This window comes from Diachasma alloeum, unplaced genomic scaffold, assembly GCF_001412515.2.
Source record: "Diachasma alloeum isolate Michigan unplaced genomic scaffold, Dall2.0 Dall_scaffold_00180, whole genome shotgun sequence".
Lineage (NCBI taxonomy): Eukaryota > Metazoa > Arthropoda > Insecta > Hymenoptera > Braconidae > Diachasma > Diachasma alloeum.
The window spans coordinates 3,060,808-3,083,646 of NW_021680346.1; the positions used below are offsets into that span (position 1 = coordinate 3,060,808).

General features: G+C 34.1%; 1 protein-coding gene across 1 annotated transcript; it reads left to right on the forward strand.

Annotated features, from left to right (window-relative positions):
- LOC107044128 (membrane-bound alkaline phosphatase) lies at nucleotides 1-14,105 on the forward strand. Its single transcript, XM_015265896.1, has 6 exons — nucleotides 1-100; nucleotides 2,594-2,674; nucleotides 4,062-4,282; nucleotides 6,357-7,065; nucleotides 8,979-9,290; nucleotides 13,708-14,105. Exons 1-6 carry the CDS (start codon nucleotides 1-3, stop codon nucleotides 13,899-13,901), a joined length of 1,617 nt encoding a protein of 538 aa, XP_015121382.1. The 3' UTR covers nucleotides 13,902-14,105.
- The last annotated feature ends 8,734 nt before the right edge of the window (nucleotides 14,106-22,839 follow it).

Here is a 22,839-nt window from a genome sequence, read left to right on the forward strand (position 1 = left end):
ATGAGATCGATCCTCTATCTTGCCCTGGTAGGGTTTCTCCATGCTGCGCTCGCAATGCCTGAGAGTGATTTCAAGTCAATCAGAGGAAGGAAACTTGAAGGTTTTTACTCATTTATTTTTTATCTTCGTCGTCATTTATTGTTGAAGGCTAGTTTTCTCGCTGAAATACTTCCCAACGGTTGGAGTTGGCGTCAGAACTTCCAATAAATATCTTTTGGCCCTACATTACGGAAAAATTTCGTTGAATTTGATCTTTTCAGCTTTAAAAAACGAGAAATTTTTTTTAATCCGGAAATAATACGGTCCAATTACTACTTAAATACTTCTTTTAATTTTTGATAAAGACACGTACGAAAAAAATTCATAGAAAATCAGAGAAATTCATAGAAAATTTGGTAGAAAATTCTGTTGGATTTCTGGATGTTTTTAGTGTTTTGAAGTAGCTCTACCTTTCGGCCGGGTTATGCTGTACTTTTGGATATTTTCAGTTTTTTAATTTTTCAACTAAATTGCATGGAAAAAATTTGAAAAAATTCATACCCAGTCAGTATTATCTAAATTAAATTTCACAAAATATTGATATTTTTTCAAACATTTCCCTCCTATAAATAAATAGTGAAACTTGTTTGCAAAACGGTGGATTTTTTTTATCAGGTGTCAAAAAAATTCTTGATTTTTTCACATCTAATGAAAAAAAATCAGATTTTTATCTTTGATTACAATGGAAATGTTGATTTTCACATAAGAGACTGGGTTAAATCCTGATTTTTAAACATTTCTTCTTTGGAAAACTAAAACGATAATTAAATTGAGAAAAAAATTAGAATTTCGAATCTAGTCGAGTTTTCTGCAATATTTTTGCAGTTTTTAATAATCTTTGAATTTACCGTCAGGGTAGAACTATTTTAAACAATCCATCACTTGGGTTATTTAAACAGTCTTTACACAGTCACATAATTATAATGCGGTTGGTTAGATTGCCTTAAATTATTTTGCGTTACGTTATCTCAATCCGTAAGTTCCAGTCTTTTAGGTATTTATTTATCTCGTTTACATATTTGTTGTAGTTGCTTCTGCAAATTTTCTGGTGGTAAAGGGCCTTGTACAGTTGGAGTTACTCAATCCACTAGGTGCTCACATCTTTATTGTTTGTACTTAGAAGAGGGCCGATTCTATTGAAAAATTCGGCAACCGCGCGTATTTCAATAGAAATGTTCACTTGAAAATAGAGTGGAAAACACTTGGGAAATTCATGTCAAGGGATTCCCATAGAAAATATTTAATAGGAAAAGTTGTATCAAAATGAAATTCTACGGTTTTTTTTCAAAATTAATAGAATTGAATTGATAGAAGTCCAGTAGGCATAGAATTTTCTATCGAATTCGCTAGGTTTTTTGATTTATAGAATAGTTAAATAGTTGCAATTGTCTGATATTACGACATTTTTGTAAATAACAATTTATAAATAATTTGACGCTCGGAGCATAAGTCTTTCGGAATTGCGACAAATTTTTCAACAATCAGAGATTTTACAGAAATCCATTGCATGCCTGAAAAACGAAAGTTCCGACAGTCTTAAGAATTTTTATTATTTATGAAATTTTTGATAGAAAATGTTCTATGAGAAAAATCTGCAGAATTTAATTTTTCTATACAACTAATTCTACTGAGATATTTTCGAAAGAAATTCCGGGGTTCAAATTTTCAAACATCTTTCGTTCAATTTTGTCTTTTAAATCCAATATTATAACGTTTTTTCATGAACAATCTATCGCTTTGAATACAAAATTTGTTTTTTTGAACGTAAACTTGTCAACAATCGGAGATTTTATAAAAATCAATTTCATGCTTGAATAGCAAAATTTCCGACAATTGAAATAATTTACAGTATTTATGAAATATTCAATAAAAAATATTCTGCAGAAAAAAAAACACTAGAATCAACTTTTTTTATACAATTCATTTTATTAAAATATTTTCTATAGTAATTCCGCAGCTCAAATTTTCCCACTTCTTTGGGTTCAATTTTGTCTTTTAAATCGAATATTATGATTTTTTTTTGAACAATTAGAGATTTTATAGAAATCCATTTCATGCTTGACTAGCGAAATTTCCGACAATTGAAAAAATTTACATTATTTATGAAATATTCAAAAGAAAATACTCTACAGAAACAAAAGATAGAATTAACTTTCATTACACAATTCATTTTATTAAAATATTTTTTGTAGTAATTCCGCGGCTCAAATTTTTCAAGTCCTTTTGAATATATTTTTTTATAAGAAACGACAATTTTATGATATTTCTAAATGATCAATCTATTGCTTTGAATATAAAATTTACTTTTTTGGAGATAAATTTGTCAAAAATCAGAGATTTTACAAACAGCCATTTCATGCCTGGAAAATAGAATTTCCGTCAATTAGAAAATTACTATCATTGATTGATAAAAATTGAATGTTCGAAGATAAATAATGACGGTTCGTATCCGTGTTTTGTTTTCTCCTTCGACTTTCTCTCATGATTGATTGATGATTTAACGATTGCATATCTTCGAATTCATTAATATATTAATTTATTTCCCTCACTTTAGACGAAGTGATTGACCACCAGATGCATCCACGCCTCCCCCAGATAGCCACAAGATTTAAATCGGCACATTCTTCCGAAGCAGGTGAGACAATGAAAAAGATAATAAACACGTGCTCTGTGCACGTGATATCAACACAGCCCCACGTTTTTGTTTCCTCTTTGTAGAATATCTTATCTCGATTTGATTATCGATCTCGCAATGCGACAATTCTCCGATTAATCAAGAATTCTCTCGATACAATTGTATACACTGCTAAAAATGTCTGAATTTTCCACAGCAAATATCAAAAATTTTCATCACGTTTAATTTCCTCTGAAATTTCGGGAGATCTTGTCGTTGAAAAATCAAATATTTCTTTGTCTTTCCGTTCTAATCATCTGAACATCAATAAAACACTTGATTTTTCAATTCAATTATTCCGTGAAAATTCGAAACAAGTGGACAATTATATTTTTTAAATAAATGAGTTGAGTCATTGTTGCTAATAAATTAGCGATTTACTTCCGAATGGATTCTCTTTTTTAATTCTTAGTTCACTATTCTCTTCTTCTATTTTTTCGTGTCATAGTACTATCATCAATTGGAATGTCATCAAAATTTTGCATATTATTTCGTTCTGTCAAATAATTATTGAGTATAATAAACTGGAACCTGAGTTTAATAGAGATAGACATTTTAATATAAAAAGCTCATGACGATATTGTGTAACTTGATAAGCAATGATGCTGTTCTCACCATTTTTCAACTTGATTAAGAAGCCATTGAAATATACTTTTCAAGTCCTGATTTAATTGCTATTACTGATGATTCTTTCAGTAAACATGAAAAAAACGATTTTCTCTTTCAAATCGCATAAACAATTTGCTGTAACTCAACAACAAATTGTGCGACCCCCATCATATTCTGATAGAATCAAGAGGGTATTGTTACCAATTCTTTAAGCCACGACTAATTCCATTTTGATGACAATTTTTTGAGTGATCATTGAAAAATCGATTTTTGGAAAAATATCAATTTTTTCGAATTTGTATGAAAAATTGAATTTTAATTGGTATCAATTCATGAAACTTATTTTAAGTCTATATTCATGAAAAAATGTATGGAATCCAATTGATCTCTTATAAAAAAAAATCTAAAAAAAAAATTAAGAAAAAAAACCCCAGTTAAATTTGAACGATTATAAATCTTCCATTCGGAAGCTAAGCTCAGGAGAATTCAACAAAAAATTGAAAATTCATGTTATTTTCTATCTGAATACACAAGTCTTATTGAAAATTCATTCAAGTTGTGAAATTTCCGTCTCACTCCCTCTGGAAACTCATGAATTTCCTTGAATTCTACTTAAAACTTAAAGTTACATGACCATTTATCCCTTAAATCGGATTCAAGGTCACTCTCATGAGATCTATCATCATATTTTCTATGAAATTTCGAAAAATTTCTAACAACGTAATTTCCTTTGTTCTAGAAAAAAGTTATTGGGAGGAAGAGGCGAGTAAATCCCTTCGCAATCAGCTGAACAAAAAACTCAATGTCAATGTAGCCAAGAATGTGATATTTTTCCTTGGCGATGGCATGTCGATTCCGACCCTGATGGCTGCTAGAACATATCAGGGACAGTTGACGGGGAAATCGGGAGAGGAGGGCGAACTCTATTGGGAGACCTTCCCTTTTACCGGTTTATCAAAGGTGAGTGATTGGCATATTCCAATCATCGATAAGATCACTCTGGCGATCGATTCTGATCGAATTGTCGGGTTGAACGTCCAGTTATCACACGGAAAAAGGGGATTCCTCATTCAATGTTGTTCCAAAAATGAAGTCACGAATAAATTATCACCAACCAAAATTTTGTTGGAATTTGCTTTAATTCAAATAACAGCTGCACTTCAATTTCCAATATTGTGAACTCGAAATCAATTTAATATTGAATTCAGTAGTGTAAATAGAAGTGATAAACCGGTATAAGTCGATTTTGACTATTGCCCAGTTTTCAATGAATATCTCAAAATCTAAGGGAAATAGCAAAATTTTTGTCACAACCTTTTTTGTAGCTCTCAATTTGCTCTACAACTTTGTAAGGAAATAACACCAATATTTCCCTTAGATTCCCAGATATTTATTGAAAACTGCCCAATAGTCAAAATCGACTTATACCGGTTTACCATTTCGCTACTGAATTGTTCATGAAATCTCTGGTTGATTTTGGAGTTTCAATAAAAATGAGGTTTTTCAATGACAGACTGAATTCTAAAAATCATTGTAAAAATTCAACATCACGTTCAATTAAATTCTCAACAGATTGAGAATTCAAAACAGTATTCATTGTCATTTAAACCTGCAAATCGCAAATTCGTTGAATATTCTAGAATTTAATTGACTATTCCATAACAACATATTCAGAAATTTCATGTCAATTCTACTTCATTAAAATATTGTAAACATATTGCAATAGCTCGTGACTTTTGAACCTCATAGTAGTTTCCCCTTAAAGAATATAAAGATATCGACATCTTAATAACAGACAGGCGTAAGTTCTGGGAGTTCCCTATGTAGATACGCTTGTCTGTTATTAACCCTCGATCACTCGCTCAACGGGCGCGGCGCCGCGCGTTTTTTAAAATATTTGTGCGTCGTTCTCGACGCCTAAAAATTCTGAAAAAATTAGGGTTCCTAGTTCGATCCTTACGCGAAAAAAAAAACTTGAATTGAGTATAAAATATACTTCAATCAAGTATATTTTATACTCAATTAAAGTTTTTGTTTCCGGGTTTATTAAGTATTGGCGTTGTCAATTTTTTTCTCGGGAAATTCGTTCGTCTAAAAAAAGAAAAGAAACGTCGAACTCATAGAAAAACTGCGCCGCCTGGCGCGAGCGAGTCCATGTCGACCCCTCGTTCGACAGTGTTGCTACATTCACTGCCACACTTGACGTGCGCGCATAGCGGTAAGCGCTAAGGTGGCAACAGCGCGCTTGGTTTAACCCAGCGGCGCTGCACTAATCGTGCGACGGATGACGGCTGGCGGCCGAGCACAAGTAATAGAGGGTTAAGGGCTAACAGAAGGCCTCGTTTCCTCGAAATTTTCAGCTATAATACCCCAAGACCTTCAAAATTATCGTATATTTCCCGAATGTTTTGTTGCATACCAACGAGAGGGATCAGTTTTGCAGATTAAAATTCCGAGCGCGCAGCACGAGGGATTTTACTGTAAAACTGATCCCGGTCGTTGATATGCAGGAAAACTTGGGGGAAATATCCGATGAATTTCGAAGGTCGAGGGGTATTCGGAGGACAATTTCTTCAATTCTGATTTTGGCCGATCAGGGTGCAGTGTTCGGGCTTATGGTACACATTTCACCAAAATGTGAGGAATATCTGTCAAATTTGTAGAAAACAATTGACAGGTTACAGGGAAATTATCAGTCTGAGAATTTCCCTGCAGCCGGGGAAATTATCAGTGTGAAACGCGTCACGGGACCCCGAATACTGCATTCTGATTGGTCAAAATCAGAATTGAGGCAATTGTCAAAAAAAATTTCCTGCTCAAAGTTATTAACATTTTTGACATTCAACGCACATGGACCTTCAGCATCGCCTCCTGGACATTAATGTGCTTTGATTTGTAAAAATATCGCTAACTTTCGGCAGAAAATTCGTTCAAAAACTTGGAAAATTAACGGCATTCTGTTACCCCTTAAGGTGTCGATATAAACATTGAGTTACCCCCCGCTAAATTAACCCAGCATTCCCGATAATTCAAGACCTGGTGCTTGGATAAACAAGTAGCCGACTCAGCCTGCACCAGCACAGCCTACATGACCGGCGTGAAAACCCAGTACGGAACCCTCGGGATAAACGGCCACGTGATCCGCGGGGACTGCAGCACCCAGCGCAACGAGTCGAACCACCTGACGTCGATCCTCCAATGGGCGATGGAATACGGCAAGTCCTCTGGGTTCGTCACGACGACTCGCGTGACCCACGCGTCACCGGGCGGCGGTTACGCTCACGCAGCCGATCGCGATTGGGAGAGTGACACCGACGTCATCCGGAGAAAACAGAACCCCAATAAATGCATGGACATAGCAGCTCAGCTCGTAACTCAGGAGCCTGGCAGGAGCTTCAATGTGATAATGGGCGGCGGCAGGAGAGGTTTTCTGGGGAAGAGGACTGTTGACGATGAGGGGACGATGGGCGTCCGCACGGACGGGAGGAATCTCATTGAAGAGTGGAAACGGGACAAGGCGTCCCGCGGGAGGAGCCACTTCTACTCGTGGAACAGGACCAGTGTTTTGGACATGATTTCCCATCCCGAAAGGTATGAGTATGTCCTCGGGCTTTACGAGGCCAGCCACTGCCCGTACCATCTCGAGGCGTCTCCGGAGACCGAGCCCACTCTTGCGGAGATGACTGAAGCTGCCATCAAGGTCTTGCGGAGGAATGACATGGGATTTGTGCTTTTCGTGGAAGGTAGGGGGCACTGTTAGAAATTTTTCGAAATAGGGCCAAAGGACCATTAACAAAAAAAGGTAATTTTTGTGGCGGTTAGGTGGATAGAGACACAATAACAATTCGTGGTTGTGGAATGTAAAGGCGTTGTATTTATCGCAGACAGATGTCATGCACGAAAAAATTTCATAGAAAAACCTAGTGAATTCGTTAGAAAATTCTATTGAATTTCTATTAAGCTTTCTATTAGTTTTTGGCTGATTCTATTGACATGTTCAATAGAAAACATTCAATAGAAAAAGTCAACAGAATTTAATTTTTCTATATTACTTATTCTTTTCATATATTTTCCAGAGAATTTGGTCGACTTAAATTTTCCAAGTTTTAACTCGACTTAAATTTTCATCAAGAAAATCAAACGAAAAAACTTGGGAAATTTGAACCGAGGGAATTCTATAGAACATATCTTAATAGAATAAGTTATGTAGAAAAATTGAATTCTATTGACTTTTTCTACTGAATATTTTCTATTGAACATTTGAATAGAATCGTCCAAAAACTAATAGAATAGTTCAATAGAAATTCAATAGAATTTTCTAACGAATTCGATAGGTTTTTCTATTAAATTGTTTCGTCCGTGGTGGTTACATCGAATATATAAATCGAACTGAATTCAACTGAGCTGTTCGTCGGGGAGCGTGCGAGTTTAACCCTACACTGGTTACCATGCGAGGGAATTGCCGCAACACGTCGTTTTATTCACCTTGCCATCGACTGGTTGACCGGAAAAATTTGAGAAAAATTGAATTCGTCAATTGAAGTATCTGGAAAATTCTAGTATTTTTATTTCAATAATGTATCCTTAATTCTGGAAGAAAAAAAATTATTTCCAACAGGGGAACAATTTTTTTCCGTGTTAAATGAAATTGCCTGTTGCGCGATGTTGCTGGAAACTCGCTAAACGCGCCCGGGAAGTGTAGAGTGGATTCGGCAACGCTGGAGCCTAAATAACACGGCGGCACTCTCCTGAGAAAGTGACTAAAGTCGCATTTTCCGGTCAGGTGACCAGATTAGGGTTAAATAGCTTCTGTTATGGAAGGTTCGAGAACCGTCCAGAAATCGTCCAGAAATCTCGTGAGGGAGGACACAATGATGTCCGTCTCGAATACGAGGATATAGAATATTCGAGACGCGTTAACCAAACTTCGAAACAACAATTCGTTTGTGGCTCACGCCACGTTTTTTATTTTTTTTCTTTCCTTCGAATCAGGAAAACTGAATGCGTGGAATTGAAAGTGAGTTTCTTGGATCGTAACCGTCACAGGGGTTTTATAGACAACAAATATCCTTGAACCGCAATTTGATCAGATTTGCTAATCACCTCATACCACAGATGACTTTGATTTTTTGTTTTTGCTTCTGAATGGAAGCAAAAACAAAAATTATCAATTTTCTATCAGTGGTCCGTTTTGCCCTACCCTCCCCTATTACGTATTATGTATTGTTTGAAAAAATGATTGAAGCCAAAATTTGATCACTTTCTCACACTCATCAAACTTGCAATTCACGAGAAAAATTATCAATGATGAATAATATCAGTAGTGAAGTGGTAAACGGAGATAAGTCGACTCATCTCCCAGTTGAGTTTTTGAAGAATATTTCCAAATCTAAAGGAGATAGCGCAATTTTCGTAACTACATTTGTTGTAGCATTCAATCGGATCCACAAAAAAGGTTATAACAAAAATTTTGCCATGTCCCTTAGATTCCGAGATGTTGATTGAAAACTGGTCAATAGTCAGAATTGATTATTCTCCTTTTACCACTTCGCTACTGATATTTTTCTGGCTCTTTGAATGCACTTTACCTCGTTACACTCAACACCTCCACAGGATTTTATTCACATACTTTTAAATCGGATGATCCGATCAACAGGTGGCCGTATCGATCACGCCCATCACGCGGCGTGGGCGAAATTGGCCCTGGACGAGACTGTGGAGCTGGCGAAAGCCGTTAAGAAGGGGCGAGAATTGACTTCGAGTGACGATACACTGGTCATCGTTACCGCCGATCATGCACACACCATGACCGTCGCCGGGTACTCAGACCGGGGTAATCCAATTGCGGGGAAGAGCACGGACCTTGGGTCTGATAAATTGGGGTATATGACACTCAGTTATGCTAATGGACCTGGGTACATGACTACCAGCAACGGGGATCGGCACAACATCGATAATGATGATGTCGGTGAGTAATATGGAGGATTAGAATTTTTTTTCGATTGTGCATTCGTCTCGGAAATGAGTGGTTGGAAAGGAAAACGTCAGGAGACGTTTTTTGTAACTGAAAGAAATTCTAATGGACATTTGGAATGACTATTTCTTCTAAAGGGATTAATTATCAAGATAATTTGCTATTTAATGGGATTTGAAGTAGTAGAGAAGATCGACGTGACATGGGCTGACTTTAATCGTTCGTATCTACTGATCAAATCGTACGATTTGGATGAGTTTTCATGTGAAGTCAAAAATCATATCTTGAAAATTGATAAAAGGCCAAGGAATTCCATTCTGCCATTCTTCTAATATTCACAGTTAGAAATGGTCTGCTTCCCTTCGAATGTAAAAGAATTGAATTGGGAGTTCTTGTTCATTGTCATTAATACTTGAACATTTTTTTTTTGAAATTTCAAATGATATTTTCTTCTAAAGCCATCAATTATCAAGACAATTTGCTATTTGATGAGATTTAAAGCAGTAGACAAAATCGAAGTGAAATTGGCTGACTTTAATCGTCTGTATCTACTGATGATCAAATCGTACGATTTGGGTGAGTTGAGTTTAATTTTGAAGTCAAAAACCATATCTTAAAAATTAATAAAAGGTCAAGGAATTCCATTCTGCCATTCCTCAAATATTCACAATTAGAAATGGTCTGTTTCCCTTTGAATGTAAAAAAATTTAATTAGGAATTCTTGTTTATTATCATTAACCCTCGAACAAATTTTTTTTTCAAATGACGGTTACTTCTAAAACCATCAATTATAGAGACAATTTGCTATTTAATGGGATTTGAAGTAGTAGAGAAGATCAGAGTAAAATGGGCTGACTTTAATCGTCTGTATCTACTGATGATCAAATCGTACGATTTGGATGAGTCGAGTTTCATTTTGAAGTGCAAAATCATATCTTGAAAATTAATAAAAGGCTAAGGAATTCCATTCTGCCATTCTTCAAATATTCACAATTAGAAATGGTCTGTTTCCCTTTGAATGTAAAAAAATTTAATTAGGAATTCTTGTTTATTATCATTAACCCTCGAACAAATTTATTTTCAAATGGCGGTTGCTTCTAAAACCATTAATTATAGCTATTAATTAATTTGCTATTTGATGGGATTTGAAGTAGTAGAGAAGATCAGAGTAAAATGGGCTGACTTTAATCGTCTGTATCTACTGATGATCAAATCGTACGATTTGGATGAGTCGAGTTTCATTTTAAAGTGAAAAAAGACTATGTTGGAAATTAATAAAAAATCCAGGAATTCTATTTTGTCATTTTTCAAATATTCACAGTTAGAAATTATTTGTTTCCCTTTGAATGTAAGAAAATTAAATTGGGAATTCTTGTTCATTATCATTAACACTTGAACAAACATTTTTTTCAAATGTCACATGAAGACATTAATTATCGAGACAATTTGCTATTCAGAGATTTGAAGCAGTAGAGAACCTCGAAGTGAAACTGGCTGACTCTAATTGTCCGTATCTACTGATTAAATTGTACGTTTGGTTGAGTCGCGTTGGATGTTGAAGTCAAAAACCATATCTTGAAAGTTAATAAAAGGTCAAGGAATTCCATTCTGCCATTCTTCAAATACTTTCATACTTAGAAATGGTCTGTTTCCCTTTGAATGGACAAAAATTTAATTAGGAATTCTTGTTCATTATTATTAACGCTTGAACATAATTTTGATTGAAATGTCAAATGATATTTTCATCTGAATCTATTAATTATTGAGACAATTTGCTATCTAATGGGATTTGAAGTAGTAGAGAACATTGAAGTGAAATGGGCTGACTTTGATCGTCCGTATCTACTGATCAAATCGTACGATTTAAATAAGTCGAGTTTCATTTTAAATTCAAAAACTATATCTCGAAAATTAATAAATGGGCAAGGAATGCCATTTTGTCATTCTTGAAATATGTACAGTTATAAATGGTTTGTTTCCCTTTGAATATAAAAACATTGAATTGAGAATTCTTGTTCATTATCATTGACCCTTGAACAGAATTATTTTTGAAATGTCAAATGATGTTTTCTTCATTAATTATCGATATAATTTTCTATTTAATAAGATTCGAAGTAGTGTAGAAAGTTGCAATAAAATAAAAGTAGTATAGAAGGTCAGAGTAACATGGCCTGACTATAATCGTCAGTATCTACTGATCAAATCGTACGATTTGGGAGGGTTGAAATTTGAAGTAAAAAAAAATATCTTGAAAATTAGGAAAAAGTCGGGGAATCCCATTCGGTCATTCTTGAAATATCTGTAATTGCACGATGCATTCAAATGTAAGTAATTAAATTAGGAATTTTTGCTCATTGTCCAATTACCTCGAAACAAGTGCTTATAGAGGGGGAACATCAGAAGATTTTTCTTGCAGTTGAGAAAATTTTCAAAAACTAATAATTATCAAGATAATTTGCTATTTAATGAGATTTGAAGCAGTAGAGAAGATCGCAGGAAGATGGGCTGACTTTAATCGACAGTATCTACTGATCAAATCGTACAATTTCGATGAGTCGAGCCTCATTTTTAATTCAAAAAATATATCTCGAAAATTAAGAAAAAGTTGGGGAATCTCATTCTGTTATTCTTGAAGTATTTACAATTAGAGACGCTCCATTCAAATGTAAAAAATTCAATTAGGAATTTTTGTTTATTTCCCAATTATGAAAACTCAATTGGGAGAACATCCGAAAATTTTTCTTGTAGCTGAAAAAATTTTCTAACCCACTAATTATTGAAATAATTTGCTATTTATTAAGATCTGAAGCAGTACAGAAGGTCGGAGTTGAATGGGCTGACTTTAATGGACAATATCTACTGATCAAATCGTAAGATTTGAATGAGTCGAATTTCATTTTGAAACCAACGACCATATCTTGAAAATTAATAAAAAATCCGAGAATCCCATTCTTCCATTCTTGAAATATTTACATTAAGGGATGGTCTCTTCAAATGTTAATAGTTGCGTTAGGAATTCTTATTCACTGTCCCATTATATTGGAAACAAGTTCTTGTTTTGGAAACCATCAGAAAATTTTTCACGTAGCTGAGAATATTTCCAGCAGATATATGACATGTTTTCTCCTGAAACCATTAATTATCTAGATTATTTGGTATTTAATGACATTTGAAGTAGTAGAGGAAATCGGAATAAAATGGGCTGACTTTAACCGTCAGTATCTACTGATCGAATCGTACGATGTGGATGAGTCGATTTTAATTGTGAAGTTGAAAAAAATATCTAGTATATGAAAAATTGGGAATCTCATCGGAATTTTCGAAATATTTAAGGTTAGAGAGAGTTCGGTTTCCTCATTGTTCCTCAAAATAGAAAAAAAACTAAATTAGGAATTCTTGTTAATTACGTTAATTATCTCCGAAATGAATACATTTAGAGGAAAACATCAAATAACATTTCTGGTAGCTGATGAAATTCCCAACAAAAAATGTAGAATAACGTTTTTTAAAAAAAACATTAATTATCAAGATAATTTTACTTCGAATAAGATTTGGAAAAAACGGGCATTTTCTATTTTCAATCATTAGTATCTCCTGAAGAAAACACCTTCACTGAGGGAAAAAATTAGCTCCGTCGAATGATTTACTTGAGGGAAATTTAATATCTTTCACAAAATTTAGATTTTTGTCGTGATCATCAGAAATATTCTTAGAAGAATTCGAACTGTTGGCAGGAAAAAATATAATCTATTGTACGAAACCCATTTGATCTGAGAGAACTCCATAGGTTTATACCATAGAACGAATACATTGATGAGGAAAGAATATTTTTTTCCCAAAAAAAATTGTCCCCTCGAAATTATTTAGTTTTGCCAATAACACAGTTTTCGGCAAGAAAATTGTAGTTTCCTCTTGAAATTATCATTTGTTCCATGGAAATTATAAGTGTTTATTGGACAAAGATATACATTACTCAATAAAATTCACTTGATAAAACCGGATCTTCATATAATTCTCTGTAGAACGAATGTATTTTACCCGAAAGATATATAAATGTCTCACGAGAACAATTACTACTACGAAAATTATCATGTTTTGTGGGAAACTTTCTTTTTGCCAATAAGTAAATTGATTCAACACGCCAAAAGATCTCTTCAGGGGAACATGTAATTTTTCGGCAGAACTAATTTTCTCTCTCAGCGGTGAAAATGCAAGAAAAAGGGGGAATCCCATTTCGTCGGGTTTGAAACGCCGGAAACGGACGGTTTCGAAGAACCGTTGAAACTTCCAATGAAGTTCCCCTCTGAAATCACTCATAATTAAAATGATTCAACATTCATAAAGATGTGAATAAACCTTTTTCTTATCACTCAAGTGACGCATCAATTGATCAATCCCTTTCGCATTACAGAAAACTTGAAATATCGTTACGCAGCGACCGTTCCTCTCCGTTCGGAGACCCACGGTGGCGACGACGTTGCCATATTCGCAAGTGGTCCTTGGTCCCATCTCTTCACTGGTACGATTGAACAAAGTAACATTCCACATTTTCTGGCATATGCCTCGTGCATACGCCAGGGCTCTGCGTGTGACTCGTACCACTGAACCCGAGGATTTGTGGGAGGATCTGTGAAACTGTTGGACGCTAATCAACTCCTGTGAATAATGTAATTTTTTGGAGCGAAAAGTGGAAAGAAGACCTATCAGTATGACTTTCAAGGATATCCAAGTATCTTTTACTGTTTGGTACAGGCCACCCTATAGATTCAAATATTTTCAATCAAATTTGCAGGGATCGGCATTAATCATTACTTTTGTAATATTATCAGAAGTGGAAAAATGATTAAATAATTGATAATTTAAATTTTCAATTGACTATGAATTAAATAATTGACAATATAAAATTCTCAATTCACAAATAACTAAATAATTGTAAATTTCATAAGAAGGTTTTCGATTAGCCAAATTCGTCAATCTTCCGAACTCAATTATTGATTCATAAAATAATTCGGAATTTGAATATGGAATTGATGATTAATTTCATAATTTAAAAATTATTGAATAATATTAACAATTTACTTCATGTCTCAACTTACAATAATTAAAGTTTACTTATCTTCACTGAAATTCGAAAAATAATTGAATAATTGGTAATGTAAATTTTTAATTGACTATGAATTAAATAATTCACGATAGGGAATTGTCAATTGACAAATGAGTAAATAATTCTAAATTTCATAAGAGGATTTGCGATTAGCCAAATAATCGCCAATTTTCCGACCTCAATTATTCATTCAGAAAATAATTCGGAATTTGAATATTTAATTGATGATTAATTTAATCATTGAAAAATCGTTGAGTAATATTAACAAATTAGTTATTCAAAATTGAATTTTATGATTATCCCAATGTCTGCAAATTTCGTTATTTAAAAATAAATAATTGAAATTGTTCAAACTTTCGGAAATCTTATTTGATTAGTCACAGAATCGATTTCTGATGAAATCCTCAATATGAGTAACTGTGTTACGATTCCGATCAAATGATTTTCATGATGAAAAATTTATTGTTTCTAAATTATTTATAAAAAATGCTCGTAATGTTCCAAAATAGTAAGATTGAATTATTTTATCAATCTTCCTTCAAAAGTAAACTTTCGAATTTTTTTTAGATGTTCAAAATATTTTCTAAGCGCTTCATATCGAGATTTAAATTCAGACCTGCAAAGTTTAAACAATGAAATTATTGCAAAATGTCTGGAAACTTAGGGTCAAGTGGGACTCAAAAGAAAGTTCTAATGTTCGACTACAAAATTAGAAACGCTTTTTCACTGGAGAAAAAATAACCAAAGTACTTGGATATCCTGTGAAGTGGAAATCCCATTTTACTTCACGATATTAAAAAATTAGAGATTAAGGGTTTAATTAAGAGACATAAAATCGACTTATCATTCGATTGATGATAGATAACCATGAAATTTCTCAGTGACAAGATAATAAATTGAACAATGTACCGTCTATGATAATGGCCTTATCATCGTTCCACTTTGTCTACTTTAATCATAAAAAATGTTCTACTTAGTTATTTATTCTGTAAGCAATGAAGTTTTTTCACTAATGAATAAATTGATTGTCATGACACGATCTGGAACTTTTATTACGACATTATAAATGCACAAAAACATCTTAAAAATATATGTTTGTGTATGTATATATGCATATACAATACGCCATAAGAGAGCGATAGATTACAACTTGGAGAGGAGAGCTACGCGACTTGGAATTATTAATTATTATCTTAACTACTTATACTCATCAGTTTTTCATGAATTCTTAAGGTTTAATAGTCATCACCGAGTCATGTTTTTTTGTCATTTTTCATTCTCGGGATGAATAATAAAATCAATTCAACGGATGAAAAGACGCTGGTCACTTCCGATAACATGAGCTCACATTAAATATACTTACATACAATGTTTGGTGATTTTTCCGTACAATTTATTTTTTTTAACGGTAATGGGGGTTACTCACTCCTATGCAATTTGACCGATCATGTTTGACCCATGAAATTCCATCCAAATTTGTGGCATTATTTGTGAGGTCAATTTTAGTCACGAAATCATGTGATTCAGGGCCAATTTTTGTAGGTCAAATTGTCGGTTAAATCGATTTGGTACACGATTAATATTGGGTTTAGTGGAAATTACAATTGACCCACAATAAAAATTACATTTAGTGTCAAAACAATTTGACCTACAATTCATATTATCTTCAGAAGCAAATCGATTCAACCCTGAATGCAATAAAAGCTGTGGGTTAAATCCATTGGACCCACAATTAACATTCCTTCTAGGGTGAAATCGATTTGAGCCACAATTTATATTGCGTTTGAGGTTAAATTTATTTCACCCACAATTTATTGCTTCTAGGGTGAAATCGATTTGATCCACAATTAACATTGACTTGAGAGTCAAATACAATTGACCCACAATTGAAATTACATTTAGGGTCCAAACACTATGACCTACAATTTATAGTGTCTTCAGAAGTAAATCGATATAACCCGAAATGCAATAAAAGCTGTGGGTTAAATCCATTTGACCCAAAATTAGTATTGCTTCCAGGGTCAAATCGGACCCACAATTTGTATCGCGTCTCAAGTTCAATTGATTTCACCCACAATTTATATGACGCTTAGAACCAAATCTATTTGACCCGAAACGCAATAAAAATTGTGAGTTAAATCCATTTGACCCACAATTAATATCGGATTCAGAGTCAAATACATTTGACCTGCAATTTATATTGTCTTCAGAAGCAAATCCATTCAACCTCGAATTCAATAAAAACTGAGAATTAAATTCATTTGACCCACAATTACTATTTCTTCTAAACTCAAATCGATTTGACCTATAATTTATATTGCAATTAACCCAGGATTTATATGGCGCTTAGGGCCAAATCGATTTGACTTTAAACCCAATAAAAATTGTGAGTTAAGTCGATTTGACCCACAATTAATTTTGGGTTCTGCGTCCAATACAATTGACCCACAACTTATATTATATTTAGGGTGAAAACAATTTCATTTACAATTCGTATTGTCTTTAGAAGCAAATCGATTCAACCCTCAATGCAATAAAAATTGTGGCTTAAATTCATTTATGAATTCGACCCACATCTATTTGACCCACAATGTGTATTGCATTTAAGGTCAAATTTCTTTACCCTAGGATTACTATGACGTTGAAGGCCAAATTAATTTAACCTACAGTTTATATTCACTTCAGCAACAAATCAATTTAACCCTAAAAAAAACAATTTTTAATAAAAATTGTGGGTTAAATCCATTTGACCCATATTTGACCCTCCCCCCTAACTTATAAATCATCCATAAATTCCATTACACTAAAAAGCCCGCATCATCTAACTCCCGAAGCCACAAAATAATTACCCCCTCAATCTTGGAGTGAGTAACCCCTCCCAAAACCCCCCCACCCCCAAATCATTCCCCAATCACCCCAACTCGTCATAAAATTTTAATTGAGCTAATTTCATGAACCACGAGAACAAACGCTCCAATAACTTTATTTTAACAAATCACAAATTAGTAGCCACTCATTATTTTGCACGAGGAGAGTAGAGGAAGACAACAGGACAATGAAATTAACAGATAAAAATTAACAATTAACCAATGATCAACGATGATTAGTGAATAAAAGGAACAAACCCCTTAAAAAGAGGAATAAAATATTCGACATGTCATTTAACAAGCGCGCGAGCGATACACGTGGAAGACTCTTCGAGAAATTGATACAAGAATAGATTTCGGAGCTTTCATAGAACAAATTTATTCATGTGGGCGTCACGGATCATCGGAGATTCACATTTATTAAATTCATCTGTATTCCGAGATGCGAGAAAGTGACGATGGGCGCAGGAACCAACGAAAAGCTAATGAGACAGTTCTCACGATTGTAATCTAGTCTAATTTGAGAGAATTTCATCATATTCATCTCAAAGGAGTCATCGTGAAGGACCAGCGTCACAGATTCTCGCATCGATGAGACGCATTACATGACTTCCCTATGATTTTCCTTTCCTTCCTCTGACACACGTACGAAATAGTTCTATAGAAAAACCTAGCGATTTTTTTTAGAAAATTCTATTGTATTTCTATTAAAAAATTCCGGTGCTTTACTGGGTGTTTTTTTTAATAGACAATGTTTAATAGAAATTATTTTATAGAAAAATCAGGAGAATTTCATCTTTCTATTGAGGCATTTTCTATAAGAATTCCACCACGTGAATTTTTCAAGTTTCTTCCACTCTACTTTTCGTCTTTTTTCATTTAAAAAATGAGACAAAAAAAATGAAAAAAATTGAAGCGAGTAATTTCTATAGAATAATCTAGTTCTATTGATTTTTTCTATAGAAATTCCTCAACAAGAATTTTCTAAGTGTTTTTCACTCTATTTTTCTTCTTTTTTCATTAAAAAAATGGGACAAAAAATTTGGAAAATTTGAACCAAGAAATTTCTATAGAAAAATTTAATTCTATTAATTTTCTCTGTAGAATATTTTTTATTGAACATTTCTACTGAAAAAGAATGCGAAATTCTATAGAAATTCTTTAGAAAATTCTTTTGGGATCTCTATTAAACTTCTATAGAAAAATTTTACTGTTTTCACAGTAGAGACTATTTTACAGGAAAATCAGGAGAATATCATCGTTTTATACCATTTTCTCTATTGACGCATTTTCTATGGGAATTCCTTGACTTCATTCACTCTACTTTTCTTCTCTTCTCATAAAAAAATCAGATCAAAAAACTTGCAAAATTCGAACCGAAAAATTTCTATAGAAAGTTCAATTCTACTGATTTTTTTATAGAATATTTTCCATTAAGCATTTCTACTGAAAAAAAATGCAGAGATAAGCTGCGGAATTCTTCAATAGGATCGACGAAAAACAGATGTAAATTTCAATAGCCAACCAGTAGAATTTCCTAACTCATTCCTTACGTTTTTCAATTAAATCTTTTCATCCGTGAAACCAGGGGAAAAGAAAAGGAGAATTATCATCAAAACAATGTTCACGCTGATTATTCTTCCATCATCATCCTACTTTGTCTATGATATTCCGTACTCTACGATAACTACGAAGGTACTCGAGATATGATAATCCGGAACAGATGTCTCTTCACTTTTCCTTTCTCTATCTCAAAAAAAACATTCCATTTATCACGTCTATTTCCACAATTTCCGCTGGAAAAACCAACACCACGTGATCACTGAATTGCGTTTCACCTTTTGCAACTTATAATCAATCACCACAAAACTTATCGATAAACTATTGTACCGATATCCTATTATTAATCAATTATCAGTTATTGCGAGAGAAAGTCGCACTCGACGATAAAATCAATTGCGAGAGATTCATCTTCATCTCTCATCCCTACCTCATTACACACTAATATATTTTAATTAATCAACAATCACTGAAAACTGAATTTACCTAGTTAAATTCATATATTGAATTATTAGTAAATGAATTAATGGATTTATTTAACATGAAAATTGGAAAACTTGGAATTATCTTCAGTGACTAACAATTAATTAAGAGAAAAAAATACTTTAGACTCTCGTACTGTCGAGTTTACACGCCGATGATAACGTCGGGACACTAGAGTGTATAAAAAGAATAGAGATTAATAAGCGAAAGGGCGAGTTAGACAGAGGGGTTGGAGGTAGAGAGGGGGAGGGAAAGATTGAGAATTTGAAAAAACCCTCGAGTTTTTCTCCTTTTTCCAATTTTTTTCAAAGGAATTCTTGTTGCAGACAGACGATTCGATCATCATGACTGATTATTTCTAATAATTTTGAATGGGTTTGAAGTATTATTCGACCCCCCATGAACCTCGTACCGCAATCCAACTCGATTTAATGTCCACAGCCAATTTGATTATGCTGTCCCTCTCTTGTAGAGTTACATGTCAACGTCAGCGAATAAATTATTATCGTGTAATCAAGTGTGTAATAAATTCTCTATGATTCTTGGTTTTATCCTGCTGTCGCAGTTTTTCTCATCTACGTGTTTATGTGTGTGGTGTATATACAATCGTGACGTCGCGCTTAAAAAAATACGAAATGTATATTTTCCCTTCGTTTACGCACCCTCGAAAAACGTTTTTTTTTTTCATGGTTTTCTTCGGTTCTGAGAGTGTTGAGGGGCTATCACTGCTGGAGTCGATTTCACGCATGTTTGATCTATAATATTTGAACCACTTGATTTAACCATTATTGGACCCGTCCGTTATCTTAAAAATTTGTGGAATCATTTGTGAAGTTAATTGTATGAAATCTATTTGACCCACAGTGTTTATCCTATATTTGACCCTCACGATTTGACCATTACTATTTGATCATAATATGGGTCACACCGTATGACCCACAATTAACATTGGGTCTAAGGTTAAATCAACTATGTTCCCAATTTATCATGCGTTTAGGGTCAAATTTATTTGACCGATAATTTACATTGTGGTTTAGATTGAATTAATTTAGCTGACGATTGAAGCGACGCTTAGGGTCAAATCGATTTGACCTTCAGTGGAATAAAGATTGTGAGTCAAATCCATATATTTATCATCCGATGTTTGACCCTCACGATTTGACCTTTACGATTTGACCCACTCTATAGCACCTGAATTTGTGAGATAATTTATGAAGTCAACTTCATTAACGAAATCATGAAAATTGAGTCAAAAAGTATGGGTCAAATGTATTTGACTCTCTGAAGTCATTTCAATTACTTCAATTTCATATTTGGGTCCTGTAACAAGGGTCAAACCATATGACTCACGATTAATATTGCAGCTAGGGTGAAATCGACTATATCCATAATTTATATTACACTGAGGGTCAAATCAATTTCACCCTTCATTTTAACCCACAAATTTCAATACGTTTGGGGTCAAATCGATTTGACTCGCAATTTATATTGCGTTTAAGATTGAAGTGATTTAGCTGACGATTGACGCGACGCTTAGGGTTAAATCAATTTGATCCTCAATGCAATAAAAATTATGAGCCAAACCCATTTGGCCCAAAATATTGACCTCCCGATGTTTGATCTGCACAATTTGACCCGCTTTACAGCACCTCAATCTTTCAGATAATTCATGGATTCAATTTCATTTTCGAAGTCCCGAAAATTGGGTCAAAACGTATGGGTCAAATGTATTTGACTCTCTGAAGTCATCTCAATTACTTCAATTTCATATTTAGGTCCCGTATCATGGGTCAAACCATATGACCGACGATTAATATTGCGTCTAGGGTGAAATCGACTATACCCATTAATTTATATTACACTGAGGGTCAAATCAATTTCACCCTTCATTTTAACCCACAAATTACAATACGTTTGGGATCAAATCGATGTGACCCGCAATTTATGTTGCGTCTAAGACTGAAGTGACTTAGCTAACGATTGACGCGGCGCTTAGGGTTAAATCTATTTGACCCTGAACCCAATAAAAATTGTGAGCCAAATCCATTTAGTCCAATATATCTATCCCCCGATATTCGACCCTCACAATTTGACCCACTTTATAGCACCTCAATCTGTCAGATAATTTATGGATTCAATTTTACTCTCGAAATCCTGAACATTGGGTGAAAACGTATGGGTCAAATGGATTTGACTCACTGAAGTCATTTCATTCACTTGACTTTCATATTTCGGTCCCCTAACATGGGTCAACTCCGATGTTCCCCACTCCTGAAGCGAGCAACCCCTCAAAAACTCAGTTGCTCTCGTTGTCTCATCCCTCTCCTTCCCTCCCAATCCTTCATTCAATTCTCATCTCTCATTATCATCCACATAATCCCCATTCCGCGATATTCATCCTCACAATCTCCTTCTCTCTCGCTCCTCCTCGACCATCATCCGTCAAATCCGACGAGTCGAGTACTTCTTTGTAATAAATTCACAGTCCCAGCACTCGACTCCATCGCTAAAACCTCCATTTTCGTTATTCTATTCAAATAATTTACGGACCTGCCATTTGAGTTACATGACAAATCGCAAATATAATTGTATATCCATTCATTCAATAATACGTATACGTATAATGTATATAACTCTGGAAGGCGACAGTAGAAACTACCGAAGTAAATGCAAAATACGCGGAAAAACGAAGACAGTTTATTCATACATCTCTTATTACTTGTTTAATTGAATCCATCAAACCTACTTGTCTTGTTTCGTCGATCTCCTATTCTTTCCCTCCTACCCTCTCCCTCTCCCTCTACTATAACATTATATATTCGACACTTTCTAATAAAACAAGGGTTTTTCATTTTGATTTTTAAAACAAGGGTATCTCAGAATTCCCTATAAAAGTAATATATCTGAATTTTCCGAGGAAAACTCGTCACACTCAAACGAAATCAGAAAAAATTATTTCGTGAACGCTGATTAAATAGTGTTTAACTGATTTAGTAGACATATTGTGAATTTATAATATGATAAGAGATTCATGCCAGAGAATTAATAAAATGAATGGGAGGGACGAGTGGAGTGATCACATCAAGAATTCAACGGGAGAACTGAGTGGGTAGATCATCAATCCAGAATTCATCAATAGGAAAATTGAAATCATTTCTTGAAACGAGTGTAGTGGAGTTTTGGAACGGACATGTATGGAATTCTATGACTCGGAATAAAAATACGGATACAGGGAAAAGAAATTGAGAGAGTGAGAAGCCAGGACTTACGTGCATAACTACGCCTCGTAGGAACAGAATAATTCGAAGGTATCGAAGGTATCTGTTTCGACATCTTGATCGGCACGTGCCACATGGAATTAATTCTCAAACACTCACGTTTTCATGCTTTTGACAGCTGCATGGATTTGAGTTGTATGGGAGTATCGTGAAGTTTGAGGAGTGGGACTAAAATAAACGAATTGCTGAATTCTCTGAATTCTCTATTATACATATTAAATGAGTACCACTTGCACATTATTTAATCAGAG

What these genes read in the sequence shown, in the direction of transcription:
- LOC107044128 (XM_015265896.1), top strand. Translation starts at nt 1, where the DNA reads ATGAGATCGATCCTCTATCTTGCCCTGGTAGGGTTTCTCCATGCTGCG. An exon ending in CTTTTACCGGTTTATCAAAG is followed by an intron (nt 4,283 to 6,356) that starts GTGAGTGATTGG and finishes CGATAATTCAAG; the next exon opens with ACCTGGTGCTTGGATAAACA. An exon ending in ATTTGTGCTTTTCGTGGAAG is followed by an intron (nt 7,066 to 8,978) that starts GTAGGGGGCACT and finishes TCCGATCAACAG; the next exon opens with GTGGCCGTATCGATCACGCC.